This window comes from Gadus chalcogrammus, chromosome 20 (assembly GCF_026213295.1).
Source record: "Gadus chalcogrammus isolate NIFS_2021 chromosome 20, NIFS_Gcha_1.0, whole genome shotgun sequence".
Taxonomy (NCBI): Eukaryota; Metazoa; Chordata; class Actinopteri; order Gadiformes; family Gadidae; genus Gadus; species Gadus chalcogrammus.
In genome coordinates this window covers 10,866,157-10,888,757 of record NC_079431.1, presented here as the reverse complement: position 1 = coordinate 10,888,757, position 22,601 = coordinate 10,866,157, and the positions used below count along the sequence as shown (strand labels likewise).

At 46.9% G+C, this 22,601-nt stretch overlaps 3 protein-coding genes across 4 annotated transcripts; all 3 read left to right on the top strand.

The window, feature by feature from the left end:
• The first annotated feature begins 243 nt into the window (after positions 1–243).
• sowahca (sosondowah ankyrin repeat domain family Ca) lies at positions 244–3,867 on the top strand. Of its 2 annotated transcripts, XM_056580055.1 has the most exons (4): positions 244–408; positions 612–1,283; positions 1,920–2,315; positions 2,507–3,861. In XM_056580055.1, the coding sequence occupies exons 2-4, from the start codon at positions 693–695 to the stop codon at positions 2,990–2,992; spliced, it is 1,473 nt and encodes a 490-aa protein (XP_056436030.1). In that variant the 5' UTR covers positions 244–408; positions 612–692; the 3' UTR covers positions 2,993–3,861. The 2 variants fall into 2 exon arrangements, with proteins under 2 accessions (XP_056436030.1, XP_056436029.1); XM_056580054.1 differs by having other exon boundaries at positions 244–1,283; positions 2,507–3,867.
• A 1,485-nt stretch (positions 3,868–5,352) lies between these two features.
• Positions 5,353–12,338, top strand: akap17a (A kinase (PRKA) anchor protein 17A). The gene is made up of 7 exons (XM_056580455.1): positions 5,353–5,595; positions 6,196–6,535; positions 6,730–6,948; positions 8,005–8,217; positions 8,709–8,857; positions 9,329–9,569; positions 9,796–12,338. The coding sequence occupies exons 2-7, from the start codon at positions 6,209–6,211 to the stop codon at positions 10,744–10,746; spliced, it is 2,100 nt and encodes a 699-aa protein (XP_056436430.1). The 5' UTR covers positions 5,353–5,595; positions 6,196–6,208; the 3' UTR covers positions 10,747–12,338.
• Positions 12,339–13,486: 1,148 nt separating this feature from the next.
• Positions 13,487–21,983, top strand: asmt (acetylserotonin O-methyltransferase). Its single transcript, XM_056580264.1, has 8 exons — positions 13,487–13,549; positions 13,943–14,120; positions 14,523–14,649; positions 15,036–15,104; positions 16,354–16,472; positions 19,368–19,508; positions 19,878–20,000; positions 21,745–21,983. The coding sequence occupies exons 1-8, from the start codon at positions 13,526–13,528 to the stop codon at positions 21,960–21,962; spliced, it is 999 nt and encodes a 332-aa protein (XP_056436239.1). The 5' UTR covers positions 13,487–13,525; the 3' UTR covers positions 21,963–21,983.
• Positions 21,984–22,601: the final 618 nt, after the last annotated feature.

Here is a 22,601-nt window from a genome sequence, read left to right as displayed (position 1 = left end):
TTTGTGGTAATTCAAATTTAAATACATCTTAATCGATGTATATATCTTTTACTTCATATCAAATACGTTATTATAATTTTCAATAATATATCCCGTTTGTTTATTACAACAACAATCTTAATATATATACATTTGGTATACACTACTATACCCTTTGGTTCATAATGGTACAGCGCAGAATCGCTGGAAAGTGTAGCCATCTTGGCTCAGCAGCGATTTATTTCAATGGTTTTAAAGGGAAAGGTGGAGCCAATATGGACACCTCAGCGGACCAGTTTCCAGAGGGGCGTGGACGGGTTTTGTCACCACTGCGACCCCTGTCTGCCACCATGAACACATTTCACCCTCGGAGGAGAGAACGAGGATTACGAAGATGCTGTCATCTGCACCACCACTGAGTGGGGCCAAGTAAATATATATTTTTAACGCAAATGTCAAGTAGTTCAGGCATATTTTGATTGCCATTCAATTTGCTCTGCACATGCTTCCAAATGGCGTCTGATTGCACTGAACAATCAATATTGGAGTTCTTGATGAAAAGCGGAGGGAGGGTCGAGCATATGGAGTTAATTAATCATTTCGAATTGATTTGGAAAAATGACTCGACGCAGACGAAGGATCGGGAGACCCTTTCACGTCTTGTGGACGCCGTAGCATTGGTGACAGTGGAGAACGGGGTGAAATTCGTGTGCATGAAGATGGATTGTCTGGACGCGGTGAGGCGCACCGATGCGAATGTCTATGCTGTGGAGTGCAATGGCAACGGCGTAAACACGCATGACAGTTCGCTGTCAAGGACATCTGCGCCAACTGTGGATTTAAACGAGACCTCGGATGACTGCTTTAATGGTAACCCGAACGATAAAGACCAAACAAGGGAGAAATCACCGACTTCCCCTGTGCTCGTGGACAATAACCCGAAACCTCACGTCAGCAGCTCTAGGGTCGCCATATCAAAAGAACCTGCCTCATCGACTCATGGCCAAGTGGCCACTGATACAACGACCACCTTTGCAGGCACAGAGGTAAAAATGAGAGAAAGGAGAAGGCGAGAGTCAGCACCAGCTATAGGGAGTGAGCTGGACCACCCAGCACACCCAGTAGGACACCATTGTCAGGTGAGAGGCGGACGTCGGATCTCCAAGGGGTCCCAGCGGGCCATGCTTACCAGCGGGCTTTCAGAAGACAGCCCCTGGGAGGGACTCGATACGTTGGGAGATAGCAGCACTCCCAAGGGGAGTCGCAGGAACTTTATCGAGCTGATGATGAGCAGCTCCCCTCAGGTAGGGTTCTAAGGGTGCAGCCCGTGACTTTACTCCGTTTTTCTAGTGCACTTCTCACTAGTGTAAAGAAACCCATTTTTAAACAAATGCACAAGCAGCGACACAAATATTAATATGTGCTATTTAGATAGGGGAGTTTTTTTTAATGTATTGTACATCTTTTCTTTAGTAATCTACTGAAATCCACTAATACAATTACGAATGGAAAACAAATAGACGGATGTATTGGATGCATGGAGAAATCCATTATTTACGATGATCCCTACCAGCTAAAGGGAAATTTATGCCATTTAGTGGCCGCTTTTATTGAAAGCCTCTTGCAATGCATAGCATGTTTGGGAATCGAACCTGGAGCCCTATGCATGCCCTGCTCAACTAGGTTGAGCAAGACAGCACCAATAAGAGAGAGGAGTTGCAGGAAGAAAGAGGAACAAATTGTGGAATGTACGTTCAGAGTTAATCCAACCACAGGGACATCAAACGCAGGTTATGCAATTGCTGATTCCAATTGCTGAGCGAGTGCCCCACGACATATCTTCTAATCGTTGAGTCTTCATCATTCAGCCGGATTACGTGTTCAATTCACATTTGATTTCCCCCATGTTTCTCCATAACTCTTGTCAACACACCGTCCAGGTGCGGAGGTCCATGATCCACCGCAGCTCCTGCCTGCGGGACTCGGTGAAGGGCGACGGCGACACCGCCTCGCTGCTCTCCTCCTCGGCCACGGACGAGGACTGCTGCGCCTCCGTCACCCTGGACCCCCTGGAGCACGAGTGGATGCTGTGCGCGTCCGACGGCCAGTGGGACAGCCTGCAGCCCCTGCTGGCCGTGGAGCCCGGCCTGCTCTCCAAGAGGGACTTCGTCACGGGGTTCACCTGCCTCCACTGGGCCGCCAAGCAGGGCAAGGTGGAGCTGCTGGGCCAGCTGCTGTCCTTCGCCCGCGACAGCGCCGTGCCGGTGGACGTGAACGGCAGGTCCGGCTCCGGCTACACGCCAATGCATTTGGCTGCAATGCACTGCCACACTCAGGTTGGTTTCAGTGTTGGAGTTTGGTAACTCCCCTTGATGCATGCTAATGAAGAACAAGCCCAGCCCTGCCTGTTGCACAGAGCGCAGAAAGGCCCGCTGACTAAAACGACATCAGAGACACCACGAACCCCCACCATGTGTAATCGTTTATTTGGCCAACATTTATGTGTTAACGCCCCTGTGATTGACAGGTTGTGCGAGCGCTCGTGTCAGACTGGGAGGCGGACACTGAGGTGCGGGACTACAGCGGCAAGCAGGCCATCCAGTACCTGCCGCCCCCGTTGGCCGCGGACCTCCATCACCAGGGGGTGGTGGCGGCCACCTCCCCGACCGGCGCTCCCCCCGGGACGGACGCAGAGAGCACGGACCGGGGCGGCGGGACGGGCCGCGGTTGGCGCCTAGCCAGGGCCCTCCAGTCGGGCAACCTAAACCCGCTGAGGCTCCTGAACCCGTCGGCCGAGGCGACGGAACCGGACGCCGGCGCGAGCTGCAAACCCAAGGCGGGCGCGCTGCAGAGGAAGTCCTCCCTGGGTCGGCTCAACGCCCGCCTGCACCGCGGGCGGCGCCGTGCCCAGATCATCCACAGCCCCTCGTTCAGGGAGAGCGGCGAGGTGAGGGGGGATGAGCCCCTGTGCAGCCCTGTACGGACCCGACCGATGTCCAGCCTGTTTGGGTGAGCAGGCCGGACGTCCCGCAGCGCAGGTGGAACAGGTTATTGTTGGATGTACAACCGCTGTCAGAGTTTATCGAAAGGACCTTTGTTGTTTTTCTACTGAAATAGGAATATCTTAACACTAAAGCACAAACTTATTTTTTTCTAAGTTTGATTTACAGATGTGAGAGTGGCGTTAAGGTTCGGTTGAAATGATCAGTTGGAGTATAGATATGCAGTTCCTCTTAACCATGCTCCTGTTAGTATGGAAATAATATTTATACATCCCCTTTTTCTAGTTCTTAGTTACTGGTGCTGGATCTGAGACTTTTTTTAGAGAAGTAATATATTGTTGAAATATACTTTTAACGGCAGTTTCTTTTAATACTAAACATTTTAACATTGGAATGCATTGTTCTTTTTAGGATAATTCTCTGTGTGTTGCACATGTCACTTTGAATATATATTATTTTTTTTACCCTCATATCTTCATGTCTTTTCTCTCGGTTACATCGCTGCTTTGTACTTCAGTTATTGTGATTGTTCTTCGTAGATGTTTTATTCCCTTGTGCAATTGCATGTGTTTGTTATAAATATAGTTCTGAAACTAATATTTATTTGATGCATCCTGAGTGCCATGAATGCTGTGTTTGTGTTTGGGGACCCAAGTGGTCCCAAATAATGATTGATTTAATTGCATGTTTAGCTTTTTTCTTTCTTATACCTACACAAAATAACTGGAGTACTGTATGGGTTGGTAAATGTTAAGCTGTATACCACCCGTTTATCTTGAGGACATGTCTGTTTACTGTGAATTCCTGTCATGTGAAAAACGCTCGCCACAGTGTTTCTTTGTCTCTTTCTGTTAACCATGGAGATAGAATAAAAAGAGAAATATAAAAGTTGACTGCTAACTATCTACCTGCCATTTGGCGTTAAATAAGTCCTTGCACCACAGTAATTAATAATGAATGACCCCTTTTCCACTATTAATCCTTCGGTTATTAGTTAGCAGTCCTGGATTATTAATGACTTTGCTTCACTCTGCACCTGGTGTGTGTGTGTGTGTGTGTGTGTGTGTGTGTGTGTGTGTGTGTGTGTGTGTGTGTGTGTGTGTGTGTGTGTGTGTGTGTGTGTGTGTGTGTGTGTGTGTGTGTGTGTGTGTGTGTGTGTGTGAAGTGTGGGTGGATTTGGAATGGTCTCTTTCCAAGAAGACTTTTCCTACATTTCTGAACTTGTTTTTATTATTTTCTCACTTTTTACAAATTCCTGTGTGCGTTTAAAGAATAAGGTTGAATTTATTGTTTGGACACACACCCTGGCTAACAATATTAGTGTGTGACGTCCAATGCACCAATTTTAAATTTCATAAGCTTAGCAATAAATAATAAATATTCCCAAAGAGCCGACATGGCACGGCATAGTGGAAAAAACTTGTTCCAATGAGAATAGCCTCTTAACCTGGTTCCTGTCAAGGGTTATTAAATTGTGGGCTCATCATATATTTTCTCTGAAGGCCCCGTCTTTACCAGACCAATGCTGTTTTGCCCTCATTTCTTTCATAGAGGCTTTGTACCAAAAAAAATGGAAACTGAAACTGAAACATGTTTATTGCCGCTTTCACAGGCCTTCATCTTCTGCTTAAAAACATGCTACTGAGGTCATGAATGGGATGAGTGATGATGAAAAAAAAATGCAGTAGCCCACTTGCCTTGGGCAAATGGGCCATTGGGCGAGTGGGCCAGCAGCACAGTGTTGCTGACCTATATCCAGAGAATAATGGCCATTAGAAAAATTGCTCTCCATGCCAATCTTTGTCGAATGGGGTGCCCCAAATCAAGTTGTATGCTTGCGTGCAATGACATTACGTCGTATTTAACTACCTTTTACACAAACATACAAAATACAAACTAGTTGTCTATTACTGTGGGTTCATTTTGCATTCAAACACTGTGTCCACTTCCTCTAAATGTAGTGTCAAGTCCAAGAAAAGTGTGTGTGGAAGTGGGAAGGAACCATCAGACAGCGGTTAATGTTGCTGAGTGAGGGCAGGAGGCTTCACCTTCTTGGACACTTGCAATGTGAAATCCCCATAAGGGTGGAAGTGTGGATGAACCATCAGACAGCGGTTAATGTTGCTGAGTGAACTGCTACATTGAGAGGAAGTGGAAACATTGTTATTAGGCTCAATAATCCAGATTAATAGACTAAACTAAATATTGTACAATAACAATACATTTATTGTATTTAAACAAATAAATGTATTTAAGCAAATAATTATTTTATTTAAATGCATGTTTTTAATAAAATAAACAACAACAGAGGCTGTTGTTTTTTATTGCATAAAGGACCAACTACGTGAGACAAATTAACAAACGAATTAATCATTAACCAATACCAGAACCATATCTCAAGTTGGCTATTACTGTCTCAATGTCTCTAACCTCCACAAGGTGTCAGTATTTTATAACAGCACGTATACGTGTACTCAGTTTTTTTTTTTGTTGGAGTTCAAAGTTCAATTGCGTTTTGAGAGGCATCCCTGTGTTTCTCTCTAGCATCGTGTTAACTCATTTTGTAACAAATGCGACGTATTTGTATTTCTGTGGAGTAGCCAACTGTGGATGGGTAAGCACGCCAAACGTCACCGTTAGTGTGGTTATATTTATGTTGGGGGGGCAGTTCTTAGTCCGGGGAGTTTGTTAGCGCGCTAGCGTTAGCGCGCTAGCTCAGCTACACTATCAATTGTTAAAGTTGCCTTCAACACAATAGTTGCCGTGGGCGATGGCAGTGTACACACAACCTACAGACCAAGAGCCACTACACCTGGCTTGAGTTGACATGGTATTTTGATACGGCAAAGAAGGTTGTGGCACACTTTAGACAGCATTTACCTTTGCCCTTTCCTACTCTCTTCTAACAGTGCATCAAGGTAGCTAGCTAACTTCTCATCTATTAAGTTACCTTTAAATATGTATTTCAGATACATATTTCTTCATCACGACAAAGACCCACATAATTATATCTTGAAAAGGAATGGCATTATGCAGTTTGTTAAACCTAGACTATGCGTAGTTGGAGTTTCTACCATTGTTAGCGTAGGCTACCATTGTTAAATGTATTTATTATGGTACCGGAAATGTGTTATTTTGTTTACCGTTGAATGGCCTTTTTATGTACGTTTATATGAACTTCTCTTTGCTTGCTATGCTCTATTCCCTTCATCAGTCTTTGTGGCACGATGACCACCATAGTCCATGATACCGCAGAGGCGGTGTGCCTCTGTGAAGAGCACAATTTGTACCTCAAGCCTACAGCCAAGATGACCATCAGCGTGGCTCTCCCGCAACTCAAGCTACCTGGCAAAAGCATCTCCAACTGGGAAGTGATGGAGAGATTAAAGGCTATGGTGGCCCCGGAGCAGCTGTCTGCCCTACGCATCTCCAAGAGCACCATGGACTTTATCCGATTTGAAGGGGAGGTGGAGAACAAGGGGATAGTCAAGACCCTTCTGAGCCGTCTGGACGGAAAAAGCATCAAACTCAGTGGCTTCACTGACATACTGAAGGTATGTTTACTGAAGAGTGGGGTGATACGTCTTTCAGTGAAGTAAATTCTTTGTTCCAAGTTATTCACATTCATTACAAAATTTATAATTTTTTGTTTTATATCATTCATTGGAAAAAGTTGTCTTGTCACGCCGCAGTCGTGCACTGGTAGTGGGTTCTTGCTTCCTAAATCTCCTTATATTGCATTGAATAGGTACGTGCATTGGAGAACAAGATGGACTTCCCGACGCGGCACGATTGGGACTCCTTCTTTCGGGACGCTAAGGACATGAACGAGACGTTGCCGGGGGAACGGCCGGACACCATCCACCTGGAGGGTCTGCCGTGCCGCTGGTTCAGCCTGAAGGACAGCCAGCACCCTGACCGCCCCTCTGAGGAGGTCCTCGCCACCATCTTCCAGGGATTCGGCAAGGTGGGGTTCTGATCACTATAATTGTTTCTTAAAGACGCCGTAGGTAAGATTGAAGGGATATCATTTGAGGGTATGTTGTTGGTCAGCTATTAGTGAGTGAAATGCTCTGAGAATATCGATTTGGAGTTGACTGTGCCTGCCTCTGAATTTGCCTTTTTGGATGCAAGAGACAGGAGTTATCTTTATTTTTTAAGGTAATATATCTGCTCTTTTATGATCTTTCTCTTTACAACTCAAAATAAATTGTACCTGCAGTGGCGTTAGCGTTTCCTTTATGTAATTTTTGCACAATAACATAGTTATATTTACATGAACAGAACCGTGCTCACTTTATGCCTAGCTAGGGACAAAAACATAATTGATCATCATTTTCTGGAGCACTGGAGTGGAACAGGCTGCTGTTGATCTGAAGCAGACAGCCCGCTGATGTAGAATGTTTTTGGGGTGAAGCTGAGAGACTGGCTACTTGATTAATATCTATGTAAAACATTTTGTACTGATGTAGGATGTTTCTTATAAAGGTCTTGATTAACATGGAAGCACAACCAATCAAGGCGGTAACAGTCCTCCCAGGAAAATGGACCATGGAGAAACAAACATGATTGAAAATGGGACTTATGGCAATTGCTCAGCTGTCAACGTTAGAAGTAAGATTCACTGGCGGACTGAAGAAACACAAGGATGTGTTTCCATGTGTGAATAAATTTTTTATTCATATTGCGCCAGACCTACATCTACATATGTGAGTGACGATGCTGACAGCCATTGAGAACCATGTTTTTCTCACAGACACTGCCCGGTTTATCTTGCTCCATTTGATGCTCAGGACAAGTTATATGGTGACGTGCTAATGAACGGAGGAGGCTGAGACTGCATGTGCCAAGGCCCCCCTCAGCTATTTTTAACATCAAGGAACAGAATGGAAGTAGTCCATAACTTTATAACATCATCCTTACAAACGTCGACTCAGGATGGCATTTGACGACGCACCTACCCCTACTCATGTGTCCAACCAAATGCACCCAACTAAATCGATACTGGTGGTTTCTTCTCTAGGTGCGGAACGTGGACATTCCCATGCTGGACCCATACAGGGAGGAAATGACGGACAAAAACTTCAATACGTTCAGCTTCGGTGGCCACCTTTACTTTGAGGCCTATGTCCAGTACCAGGAGTACCACGGATTCACCAAGGCCATGGACACCCTGCGGGGCATGAAGCTGATGCTCAAGGGGGATGACGGCAAGGCGATGGCGTGCAACATCAAGGTACTGGCACACCTCAACAACAGAATGCAGTGATTCACAACATGTCCCGTCTACTGCTGCTTCTCATGACGACGAGGCAATACAGGCTGTTTAAACTTAAAACATTTGTTATCCGCACCAAAAGCTTATACCTGAAGAAGTCCAAGTCATGGACAAATCAGCTGATCATTATAGACAAGGGAAGGATTCAACTACATCACAATAGGAGTTTTCTGTCGACACCTTTTTGTTTGTGGTCAAAGATGGAGTAGGCCTGTATAATGGGCTTAGCACGATGGGATAGTCTTCTTCAGTCGGACATAACAGCTCAGAGGTCTTTTAGTGGAAAGACTCTTGGCACTGGTTCAACTGTCTTCCAGGGCTCAGAGGTTAATCGATGCAACCTATGAAAAACATAGACACCATACCAATAATGCACTCCAAATGGCTGATGAATGAACTAGAGTGATATTTGATTATAACGGTCCCGTTACGTTACCACCACATCACAGATCACCTTTGACACCAGCAAGCACCTGAGCTCAACGGCCGTGAGGCAGAGGAGCCAGGAGCGGCTGAAGCTGCAGGAGCTGGAGAGACAGCGGGAGGAGCAGAAGCGCAAGGAGAAGGAGGAGGAGGACCGCCGCAAGGAGGATGAGAGGTACACACACACACCTGAAGACCTGGGACTTGACACTTAGAAAAATAGTAGTTGTACTGTGCTAGAGTTTGCTTTTCGTATAAAAGCTTAGTCCTGCATTATATAACTTTTCTACTAAGGACCTAAGTAGTTTTGCATGCATGAGTCAATCCATCTGGGATCTTTCTCTATAAATCGTTTTATTGTAGTACAGAATATCCCCGCCCCAACCATGTGGGAAAAGGATATAGCTATATGATAATGCTACAACTGAAACTCCAGCCACTAGAGGTTGCTGAAGGAAATAGTGCAGGTCAAACAACACACACGACTGTGTCAACCTATGGGTACAAGACCCTCACAGGAAACACTTGACACAAACACTGACCTCATCTAAACCCATCTTCTAAAACGCCCAAACGCCTGCCCAGAAGTCACCACCCCCTCCTGTTTTTAACGCACCCCACGTGACGTGACGCTCCCCCAACGCAGGAAGCTGAAGGAGCAGGAGGAGGAAGAGCGGGAGCGGCGGCGGGAGGAGCGCGTGCGCAAGCGGGAGCAGAAGGTGCGCGACCGCGAGGAGCGGCGCAACCTGAAGCGCGTGAAGCGGCGGCAGGACGAGGAGCAGAGGAAGCTGCAGCTGAAGATCGCCACGGAGGAGCGCCGGCTGCTGCTGGCCCAGCGCAACCTGGAGTCCATCCGCCTCATCGCCGAGCTGCTGGCCCGGGCCAAGGTGGGCGGGGCGCCAGAGAGAAGCAGTACAACATTATTTGCTATATGTTTTGGGTAGTATTCTTTTGTGAAGCCCTTTCTAGTCATGCTTATGTTTTGTAATGTGAGCTGTGGAGAAATATGTATATATTTTGTAGGGCTCTAAAGGCTTCCATTTTAAAGACCCTTAAATGAAACGTTAACGGGCCCGCCTCCTTCTACCCCCCCCCCCCCCCCCCCCCCCACAGGCGGTGAAGCAGCAGCAGCAGGAGCGCGAGCGGCTGGAGCGCGAGGAGCTGGAGCGGCAGGAGCGCGCGCGCCAGGACGAGGAGCGGGCCCGCCTCCAGCAGCTGGAGGCCCGGCGGCGGCGGCAGGAGGACGAGCTCCGGCGCGTGGAGGCGGAGAAGGAGCGCGCGCTGGAGCTGCAGCGGCGGGAGCGCGACCTGCGGCAGAAGCTGCTGGGCAACCTGCTGAAGAAGAGCTCGGGGGCGGGGGCCCCAGCGGCCCCCCCGGCGGAGGGGGAGCCGGGGGCGGCCGAGGCGGAGGACGCCCAGGATCCCACCTCGCTCCCGGGAGGCGGCGGCGGCGACAACGACATCCGGGTGGCCCAGGGGAACTGCTTAAAAGGCCGTAAAGTCCGGAAGCCCAAGAAGCCGGCGGGCTCCGGCGTCGGCTCACAGGGGGCGGCGAAGAAGAAGGGCTCGTCAGAGAAGAGGAAGGCCGACGGGTCGGAGCGGGAGAGGAGACGGGAGGAGGGGACGACGGGCCGAGGCGTGGGCAGCGGCGGGGAGCGGGCCCAGGAGCGCCGGTCTTCCGAGCGCGACAGGAGGAATGGCAGCCGGGGACGTAGGAGACACAGCCGCAGCAGCAGCAGCAGGAGGAGGAGGAGCTCCAGTCGCCGTAGGAGGAGTCACAGTCGTCGGGACACCAGGAGGCGGAGTCGTGGCCGCAGCCATCGCGGCCGCAGCAGCAGTAGCAGTAGCAGCAGCAGGAGTTCCAGTCGCTATCGGAGCCGAAGCAGCAGTGGGCGGAGCTATGGCCGGAGTAGGAGGGGCCACAGGCGGAGCAGGAGCCGGCGGAGGAGCGGAGACAGTCGAAGCAGCTCTCGGGGCCGGGAAAGGAGGAGTTATAGTCACGACAACAGACGCAGGCGTCGGAGCCGGAGCCGCAGCAGGGACAGTCGCTCTCGGCATCGTTAACATGTTGCTGTGATCAACATAGTGATTGATTGTTTATTACATTTTTGCAGTACCAAAAACCTGCTTGGGCAGGTCGTCACGACATGCAGTTTAAATCTCATCTATTTGTTAGCCTAAATAATCTGCTTTTGTTCATTTCAAAGACACCTCAAATGCTGCAAATTTTGTATTGCATATCGGTTGTTTTAGTGAGGAACATTTCTTTTGATACCTTTTCAGTTACTAACCTGAACCCATGGCTCCCCTCTAGAGCTCACAGCAGGTCACCTGTGGACTATTAGTGGCATTACTACTGCTGCAGCCCAACATGTGAATCACAGCCCATTGTTAGTGTAAGTAGTATACTTTTAGAATTTCTGGATACTTTAATCTTAAATCTGAAGGAGTGAAACGGTTTTATTTTCTTTCTTTCATGGCTGCTGGCCCCGTCAATAATCATAAGGTTGTATTTTTTATCGCTGAAATTCCCCACAAAACGGTAACGAGCTGCAATGCTTTTGATACTCTCACAAGTATTGCATCAGCCGCGCTTTGCGAATAGATTCCATTGTGTTCCTAAAGCCCATTTTAACATGTCTGGAGTCCTGCTGCAGACTTGTTCAAATCTGCTCATCATTCGCTATTCAACAACGGAAGTCTGAGGCATCAAACTTGCCAACGACAAGTACATGACAATTAGAAGGAAATTAAGGACATTGCATGGTAGTATATGCAGCCCTTGTAATGAGAGCATGTTATGCACATTCACATGGGTTATTAAAATATTTGTTTAAATAAAGTAAAACCAAAAATGGCAGATTCTGAATTGTCTTTATTTTGTGGCTACATTGGTTTACATCAGTGGTTTTCAAACTGTGGGGCGCGCCCCCCCTGGGGGGCGCCAGAGTTCTTCAGGGGGGGCGCGACGTGAGAAAAAAATAAACCAGAAAAAAACCCTGAAAGACGATGATTCAAATCATCAGTCGTACTTCAACTGTAGAAGTAACATAACTAAATCAATTTTCAACCGTTTATCTTGGTGCAAACCATTTAACAAATCTACACACTTGTATCTTCAATAATATCTCAACAGAATTTCGATATCATTTAAAATGTCTTCAGAATCACAGTTTTAGTTTCATACCGCTTCGTTTTCAGCTGTTTTCATTGAAGACGTCAGGCCATTCTGATACAACTTATAGACATCGTAACTCATTCCTTTTTCAACCGTTTACCATCGTTCAAACCATTAAACAAATCTACACACTTGTATCTTCAATACTATCTAAACGGATTTTTTTTTTTGATAGCATTTATACTTTTTTCAGAATCACAGTTTTAATTTCAAACTGGCGTCGTTTTCAGTTGCTTATAATGATTTAGGTCACCATAGCAACGCCGGTAAACAAACCCCGCCGAATAGTCGAATCTGAATCGACTGAAAAGGCAGATCTGATTCGACTCAGAAAATTCAGTCTGGGACCCTGAATGAATCTGTAAACTGGCAGTTTACACAGATTAAGATGTTCAAATGTATTTAAAAAAGGTTCAGCTAAAACATGCTCAGATAAAGTTGTTAAATTGTGTTGTTTAAAAACGCAAAAAGATGTTGTAATGTTTCAGAAATATGTTTAAAAAATATGTTAAAAAATTTGTTTCAAATGTTTCAAAAATATGTTCCAAATGTTTTAAAATTATGATCGGAGATGTTTGAAATGTGTGAAATAATTAAAATAGCTTTCAAAAACACAGGTATTTACCAATAAAAATTGGGGGGGGGGCTCAGCTGAATTTTTTTCTCTGAGGGGGGGCTCAGCTCACTCTCTCACACTTTGAAAACCCCTGGTTTACATAATAAAAATAACGAATGGATACGGCCACACTTGCTCTTTTACGCCACTGCATAAAAGCAATCTTATCAAACCACTGTGACATTTAATCTTAGCCTATACAGTTGAAGGATTTATTTTGGTATATTTCCTTGAGCTTAGTATTTACTGGTATTTGTATTGTAGATTATATGGTTCTGGACTAGCCTCAGCGTAATTTGAGTTGATTTTCAACTGCTTACCACTCATGATGTCCCTCTGAGCCCTAATACAGATTTGTAATACAACTTGATCTGTAATACAGATCAAGTAGCCATGTGATAATGCCGTTCACTGTTATTTTAGCACTTTTCGTTAAATGTGAGTGAGCTTGTTATACATGCACTGTTAGACACTGACTAGGGCTGGGCTTTTTGAGATCAGGCTTTTATCCGTATGCACATGTTTAATGTACAATATTGACTGATAACTGTACTTGTATGCATAGTGTTTCATGATTTACTTTATCTCTAAATGTTTGATAAAAAGAGCTACTTGCCAGCCTCAGAAGGAATGGGTATTTTTTTGACGCCATTTTGAGATGTATTATGTTGTAATTTCGGTCTCTCTTGAGTGTCAATTCTCCCCAAAATATGAAGTTTTCACCCTAATAGAAAAAGGTCCAATGTAGCAGTGTTTGGGAGTCATTAACAAGGGCAGCAGTGTTTAGCTGCATTCTGGCCTCACTCTAAGCTGGGATATCTGGCTGTAATCTCTTTAGCCCACATTTATACTGCTGCTTGGTGGGCAGTTTCTCATAGGTCTCTTCAGTTTATCACTATCAAAGCCAGGTTACAGTAGAGCAACGTTGTGCTCGCATAAACGTCTGCTGTCTCCCAAGTATAACCATGGCCAGTTCCTCAGACACACCTTCATCGGCAATGGCTCTGTCCACTGGAGCCACGAGTTACCCTAGAAAGATACTGGACTACATGGAAGGCTTCCTAGTCTCCAAGGTAAGGATAAGTACTCTTTTGGTCTTTCATAGACGTTGATTGGATGTTTTTTAATGGTGCGCTTGTTCCGTGAAAAATGGGGTTGTTCTATCGAAACAGTAGTTAGCCATCTTCCTCTAAGAAGTGTACCTAAAGTAGGTCCCTTTCCCTTTGATGGTAGGATTGCTCCAGAGTTAGACTTGGTGAATGGCATGCTGGCCATATCCACATGTCATTGTTGGCAATTACCTGATCATTTGCTCTACAAAATTGAATATAGGTTAACAATAACTTCACATCAGCTTTTTTTTAACACAAATATTCAATAAACATTCTTGAAGTTGTCTGCTCAATGTTCCTGAGAGATTTACTTGAAGTGAATAAAACCTGCTATTGAACCCACCCTGTTGTTAGACCCTGTTCACAGCGTGTGAGCTGGGGGTGTTTGACCTGCTGCTGGGGTCCCAGAGCCCCCTGTCTGCAGAGGAGGTATCGCAGGCCATAGGAGCCAGTCTGGACGGGACACAGAGGCTCCTGGACGCCTGCACCGGCCTTGAGCTGCTGACAGCTCAGCAGCAGGAGCAGGGAAGAGGTGGGCCTCCACACACAAACACGCACACACAACACGCATCCTCACTCACTCACTCACTCCTATATATTTTTATGAGTTTACCTGTGCTCTGAGATAAAGACACACTACGCTTACTTTGTGATTTTTGCCGATCTACAGGTGAACATCTATCATCGCTCTAAAGCACTCTTTGCCTTGGAGTTAGATTCCATTACACATGAATGTATTCATGTGTTCAAAACCGTGTTTCAAGCCGTGCTAGGCTACTTAGTCTTAGTCTGCAGCCATTCTCTGTATTCACATTTTATTTTGGCCGACCAATTATGATGGTAACATTTCCCCCTTGGGATTCGTCTTAACGTGTCGTAACCTGTAGACCCAGAGGCTGTGGTTGAATCATTCCCCCTCGCGGCCCTCTCTTAGTGTACTATAACACAGTGGACGCAAGCCGCTACCTGACCCAGTCCAGCCCGGTGACCCTGTACCACTCCATCCAGTACAGCTCCAGAACCATCTACCAGTGCTGGTCCCACCTAACCGACGCCGTCAGGTACCGGGAGCTCTCTCTTTGAACCTGAATGTCTCCCAGCCCTTTTAGGTCTGTTTTTGTCCTGACAGCCTTTCTGCAGCAAGGTTCTGTATTACTTTGGTATTTTGAACATACTGTCTATATATATATATTTTTTTTTAGAGGAAACAGTGCTCTCGTGTGGAAACAGGTTCAAATGCATCTAACAGGTGGCAGAGCGAAGGGGAAAAAGAGGTCTTCCACATTCCCCATTGAGTTGCCATTCATCTATTTTTGGGCATTTTAAATCTAACCGCATATCGCCCTCTCAGCATGGGGAAGATAGGAAGGAGGAGATTGGCTGTGACAGCAGAGGTTGAAGGGGATTGAGAATGCAGTTTGATGCCCGCAATGTGCTGTGTCTCCAGAGAGGGGAGGAACCAATATGAGAAGGCTTTTGGCGTCAACTCCGAAGACCTGTTTGAAGCGCTCTACCGGTAGGTTGTCCTCATTCATTGTACACACACACACACACACACACACACATACGCAAGCACGCATACATGCACATACTAACACTTGAATGCAAGCGTGCATGCATACACACACACACACACACACACACACACACACACACACACACACACACACACATGCTCGACCACACACAAACAAACACACATACATGCATGCACACATAACGCAGGCGTGCACGCATACCCACAAACAAACAAACAAACATGCTCGACCAAACACACACACACAAACACGTTCAAGCACCCACGCAAGCGTGCAGGCACACACACACACACATACATACACACACACACACACACACTCATGATCGACCAAACACACGCACACACACGCTCGACAAGCACACACACGCATACACATTAACGCCCACTCACCCGGTCCACACCTCTGGTGAACATAAGCTCTTCCCCGGTGTGTCTATCTGCGTTCCATCACGACTCCTTCATCTTTTGCTCCCTCTCTTCTTTCCCGCCCACCCACACTCATAGAAGGGACTCGGGGGAATGATAGAAACTATTACAAGGGCACGGAAGACGGCGAGCGTGCAAAGACTTGGAAACAGCCTGGGGAGAGAGGGGGAGGTTGGGAAGCTGTAGAGACTATATTTGCAATGTGCACATGGGGTACCACAAGCTGGATTGACAGCAGGCACGCAGATGAGGATCACTCCTTTAGGGTGGCCAGACATTTATGATTGATTTGGAGCTCATTACTTATAGAATATAAAATCTTTGTTGCTTGTCTTTGCTATTATAGCTGCCTCTTTTGGCCCCTAATGCACTCCTTCCCACCCAACGAAGGACGGATCCGTCTTTCTGTGTTCCTTCTTCAGGTTTCTTCCCTTGATGAGGTTTCTTCCCTTGATGAGGTTTCTTCCCATGCTAAGGGGGTGTCCTATCATGTGGCATGTGCCTTATCTCTTTATCTCTTTATTATTCTGCAGGGTAACAGGATGCACGCTTGGAGAAAGTACACATCGTCTGATAGTTTACATCCGCCTGTCAACTTCCCCATGAGCCTGCCACTGTGTGCTGACCTTTTAAAATGTTGTTTCTTATTGTTAAAGACAAACAAAAGACAGACAAAAGTGTGTGTGTGTGTGTGTGTGTGTGTGTGTGTGTGTGTGTGTGTGTGTGTGTGTGTGTGTGTGTGTGTGTGTGTGTGTGTGTGTGTGTGTGTGTGTGTGTGTGTGTGTGTGTGTGTGTTTAGATCTGACGAGGAGATGGTCAAGTTCATGCATCTAATGAACTCCATCTGGAACATCTGTGGGAGAGATGTGGTTACAGCCTTTGACCTTTCACCTTTCAGGAGTGTATACGACCTTGGAGGTAAGTTAGTGTGTGTGTGTGTGTGTGTGTGTGTGTGTGTGTGTGTTTGTGCGTATGTGCGTGTGTGTGTCTGTGTCTGTGTGGGATTATACATGTGCGATCCAATTAGAATAAGGTTGAGGGTTCAAAACCATTAACATTTAGAGACAGCTGGGCAACATACAGATTGCAACCATGCACAGCAAACATCCCACCTTTGACTTGTATTGGGTCTTTATACGACCATTAACTTTTTCCCAAAGCACACCCCTGTGCAGAGTGCGGCGATTTGAGTTTCAAAGACAATGGGAAAGGCATCCTAATGACAAACGGGGGTGGCAGTGGGGGTTTTCTTACAATAGATATGTGAGCGTAAACGTCCCCAGGAACAAAGTCACTCATCAGCAAAGAAGGCTCTGACTTAACCCGACACTTAATCAGGATTTGACCAACACACCTCCGGGCTCCTCTCCTCTCCTAATGGCAATGGGATGGTCTCGCCCTTTAGCTCAGGATTAATATGCAATCAGCTGATGGCACCCAGCTCAATAAAGACGATGGCTCCCCCCACCCAAACACCCACCAACAATTGATTTAGGAAAATGCAATCTACTTTTAAAAGTGTTAGCAGTGGATTGTGCCTCATTCACTCCTGCCTCATGAAGTGCTCAGAGAAGAGCTGCGCTAAAGACCAGGGACTAACACGATTCAAAGCGATTCTACAGAGTCGAAACAGCAGCAATGCAGGCTGTGATTGTGCACAACACAAAAAATACCACATAACACAAATTGACATTGCCTAATAGGAAATGATTGCATTATTAGCAAGCAGATGACTTCCCTACTCCCTTTGTGATTGCGTCTTCACACCACCAAAAACAAACTGAGTTATACTGGATGCAGTGTTTGTGTGTCTGTGGTTGTTGGTCAGGTTGGATTTAGTTAGCTTTTAGCTTACGTTTATAAAGACAATTATTTAATATTTCGACTAAAGGAGTGAATTTTACCCAGACCATAGAGAGAAAATTGAGGGCTGGGGTTGTCCACTAGGGGGAGCTGTAGCGCCACAGTCTGCCTGTTAAAAGTCATCTCTCCTGGGTTCTGATTATAGTCCCCTTGTGTGTCTCTCTAGCTCTTTCTCTCCCTTCTTCGCTCTCTCTGTCTCTGTCTCTGTCTCTCTGTCTTTCTGTGTGTGTGTGCGTGTGTGTGTGTCTCTCTCTCTCTCTCTCTCTCTCTCTCTCTCTCTCTCTCTCTCTCTCTCTCTCTCTCTCAGTCCCTCCCTTTTTCTCTTTCTCTCGCTCTTGCTCTCTCTCTCTCCTCCTCTCCCTCCTCATCTATCTGTCTCCCTGTCACCCCTCTCCTCCCCCTCTTCCCGCTCACTCCTGCACGCACATATGGACCGGGGCGGCCGAGAACTACTGGCCAAACCTCACGCTGCGAAAGTGACGTTGAATGAAAGGTGTTTCAGAGGGTGTCTAATGGCCTCTGAGACCTCGGGTGAAGGAGGTGAGAGGAGGAGAACGAGGAGCAGGGGGAGGGGGGGGAGAGTGGGGGGGAGGTAGAGGAAAAAAATCCTAAGTTTGTAGGTGCACTTAATACTCTGCATACGGCAGTGTATTCATTAAACTGTGTGTGCATGTTTGAGCGTGTGTGTGTGTGTGTGTGGGGGGGGGGGGTTGAAGTGTGCGTGCATGTGTGTGTGTGTGTGTGTGTGTGTGGGGGGGGGGGGGCACACGGTACAGTGTCCCTACTGTGACTTTGTCTCTCACACAGCATCTGTTGTTTGCGTGCACACCTGCTGCTAAGCGTTGGCAGATAAGAGGGGGCGTGGGGGGTGGCAGCGGCCTGTTAGTCTATCTCCCAAATCAAGTGCAGTTGACTCATATAGCCATTTAGAACAATTAGGCGCAATCTATCCATCTATCGCGGTCTCCTCATCTCAATTTCCGCCCGAGTGCCTTTATCTATTTCAACCTGTCATGGTGAATCCTAGGGGGTCTGTCGCTGCACGTTCCTTATCGTCACTTCACTGTCTTGACCCCTGGAGTGCCATGGCTACGTGTGTTCCGTCTGTTTCCATCGATACAATCACATGGTTAAAATGATAGCATAACTTATGTTCAAATGTTATTTAAATCCTATCCATGTGTCCATCCCGCCACAACCTCTTGTCTTGCAATCCACCCGTCAGCCCTTGTGAAAAGTTTCTCAACAACACATCCAAAGATGATTGGTCGTCGGGGGAGAGAGTTGAAAGACTTCCAACATTTCTAACGGGTCTCAGGTGGCTGTGATTGTTTTTGGGGTGAATGTCTTTGTATTCTGTCCCACAACTGATCAAGGTTGATTATTTTTGGTTGTGATGTCCAGGAAGCATGGCTATATTTCTGGTTTGTTGGGCTTTGATACCCGTCCTCTACCAAGCCAAAGACGGAGGAGTGAATGTGCTCCAATTCCATTAGCTGCAACATAAAGACACACCGGGGCCACACACGCGAACACACACTCACACACACACACACACGCACACGGACACGGACACACACACACACATACACACACACACTCACGGACACGCACACACACACACACACACATCATCATATACATAGGCTAGATGAGTGATGAAAACAATGGTGCAGCTTTATGCTAGTACAGGCAAAAGGATTGTGGAGGATACTAAACAGAATATATTTCACCCATGCCCTCCTGTTTATCGTCTAGCTTCATCTCCTGGAGTCTCCCTAAGGCTTTCTGTCTGTCAGTAGATTTCCTGCCAAGTCCCAACTTGTTATTCTGACCTCAATATCTATAAAGCATCGGGTTCCGGAAAAAATACATATCTTGGGTTGTATTTGCAAAACTTGTATGGGTGTGCGCATTTTGAGTAATGCAGCATCCTACCTCCTCTCACAGGCTGCAGCGGGGCATTTGCTAAGCACTTCACGTCAGCTTACCCAGAGAGCACCGTGACTATCTTTGACCTTCCAAAAGTGGTGCAAGTTTCCCGGCAACACTTTGTCACAGACGGCAACCAGAGGATAGGGTTCCATGAGGGTAGGTAATCAGTCACTTTGCCTTTGAATGGAACGTTAATAGGCACTCTGGAACTCTCCAGTGCAGCCAACACTTTTACCTAGTATGTATAACCATAAAAATAGGAGTAAACCCAGCAAGCATTTCAAACTGCTTGGTTATTTTGAATTGTTATCCATCAATCTGAAAAAGTCTGATTGAGTTGTGGATGAATGGGTTTCATTGTTGAAGTTTAGATACCAATTGTGTGTGGTGTCTATGGTATTGGGGTGTGTGCATCTGTGCGTGTGTCTGTGTGTGTGTGTGTCTGTGGGTGTTTGTGTGTTTGTGTCTGTGGGTGTGTGTTTGTGTGTGTCTGTGCGTGTGTGTGTGTGGGGGGGGAACCCATAGGAGACTTCTTCACAGACCCCCTGCCAGAAGGTGACCTCTACATCATGTCCAGGATCCTCCACGACTGGACTGATCAACGCTGCATTGAGCTGCTGACGAAGGTCCACCAAGCCTGCAAGCCAGGTCTGTGTGTGTATGTTTGTGTGTGTGTGTGTGTGTGTGGGGGGGGGGGGGGGGGGGGGGATGCACATGCGAACACGTGTGCACATGTGTTTAGACGCACAATATGCAGAATGTATCCCACATATTTTGATTTGACCAAACACACATGCAGACATAGACATAGATAAGAAAATTTGACTGGATGTGGGTGGGTCCCGACAAGTTTACAAATTAAGTAAGCGAATCCTCGGTGTGGTACTGGACCATCATCTAGGCTGCACCACGAACAAATCCTGCAGATTTGCCCTCGACAACATATGCAGGATCTGGCCCTTACTCACGAGGGAAGCAGCTCACTTCTTAGTCCAAGCGCTCATCATCTCTCTCCTCGAATACTGCAACCCGCTCCTGGCTGGACTCGTTGCCGCCGCGATCAAACCTTCCTAGAACACTCAGGCACGCCTCGTGTTCAACCAGCGAAATTTCTCCCATGTGACGCCCCTCTTCCGGGACCTCCACTGGCTCCCTGTAGTAGCTTGCATCAGATTTAAGACAATGGTACTGGCCTACCGGGCAGTCAACGGAACTGCCCCTGCCTTCCTCGGGATCATTAGTCAGACCGCACACCCAAGCTCGAGCGCTCCGCTCTACTACCTCAGCTGGACGTCTGGTACCGCCATCGCTAAGAGCAAGCAAACATTGTCACGACTCGGCTCTGTTTTGGCACCGCAAGGGTGGAACGAGCTCCCTGCCCATGTCAGGACTGCAGAGTCGCTCACCAGCTTCCGCAAGAGACTCAAGATGCACTGGTTTAGAGTGAACCTGGACTCCCTCCTTACGCGCTGCTGCCCCTCCTCCACCCCTCTTATTCACTTTGTGTTGTTTGTTGTACGTCCTGGCACTTAAAAGTAGTACTTAGCACTGTGTAGCATTGATCCTAGCTATCTTTCTTGTATAAGGGGAATGGGTAAACCTAATGATTGCAAGTGCTTGGCACTTGTTTCTATGAACATCTTTACTGTAGCGACAGCGATATATTGTTGTTTCTCCTTCTCCTACAGATGTACATATTGTTAGTCACTTTGGTTAAAAGAGTCTGCTTAATGCCCTAAATGTAAATGTGAGTAATGCATTCCTGTAACCTTCATACACTATATACCCTGGGGCAATGCAGAAACACCCCCGCTTCTTGCTTTGATCATTCCTATGTTTCCCCTGTTTATTCCATGTCTCTGTAGTCTATGTATAGACAACTTTGTACCGACAGTGCTCACCTACTCACTTGGCCGCGTCACCAGCTGTGTGTAAATCCATGATGGCCGAGCCCTAACGGCCGAAGAGTTCATTCGTAAAACAAAACAAAATATCGTAATTGTTGCAGGGGGTGGGGACATCGTAATATCGGAGATTGGTCGCACTCACTTCCCGTTTCTTACCACCTTTAAAGGTGAGATATTATACCACCAGGAGTGAGTGTGATTAGCCGTTACAAGCCGTTTTGGAGCCTCCTCTTCTGACATCACAAGTGGACGTGTCCACCTAGATGTGTGCTGGATAGATCAGTCCACCAGCCATACCCTGGGACTGTAAGGTGCCTGTAGAAAACATGGCTCATCTATCCGTCACACATCTAGGTGGACACGCCCACTTGTGATCTGAGAAGAGGCAGATTTTGAAAGCGGCTTGTAACGGCTAATCCCATCACACCTAGTGGTATAATATGTTTAAAAACCACACCTTGTCTCCCCTCGACCCCCTCCACCAGGGGGCGGCGTGCTGCTGGTGGAGGCCCTGCTGCTGGAGGACGGCTCGGGGCCCCTCACGGCCCAGCTCTACTCCCTCAACATGCTGGTGCAGACGGAGGGACGGGAGCGCACGGCCGCCCAGTACCGGGCGCTCCTGGACGCGGCCGGGTTCACCCAGGTCCAAGTGCGCTACACGGGCAAGATCTACGACGTGGTGCTGGGATACCGGCAGGGCTGACGACCGCTGCCGTACGGCTGAATGTGCATCCGCATTGGAATTTGCCTTGCCTCCCTGCTCTGTATTCATGAAGCCGCATACGAAATACTGCAAACAGTTGTCATTTTGTTTCTTAGTAGTCACAGTTCAAAAGCAGTTATTTTGGTTTACCTCAGGGGGGGATGGCTAACACATGATGTTATAGCCTACGATGATTTGATTCAGAAGTTTTATGGGTTTGCCGTTTTAAGTGAATCAACAAACACAAGGTGTTCGTCTTATTTCCTTATAAGGAAGAAATACCCTAAAGATCATGAGTACTGTGTCCTGTTTTGGTTGCTTTAACAATAAAACGATTCTAATCATCAGGCTAGTCCTGGGGCTCAATATCGTATGGTTATGGTTAAACATAACATTTGTGTCATATCCCATTTTTCATTGAAATCTAAACATACCAACCGCAACCGTGAACAAGAAGTGACAAGCGTCTCCTTCTTTTGATGAACATTTTGCACATTGGCAATATAATCCCAACGCCTGATCCCGGGTTTGATTTAGCACGCTGTGGATCTGAGCCAGGTGAATTATGTGTCTTTTCCAGGGGACATTTTTATCACCTTAACCCTTATGAGGTGGTGGCAGGGGGAGCGCGCAAGCTTA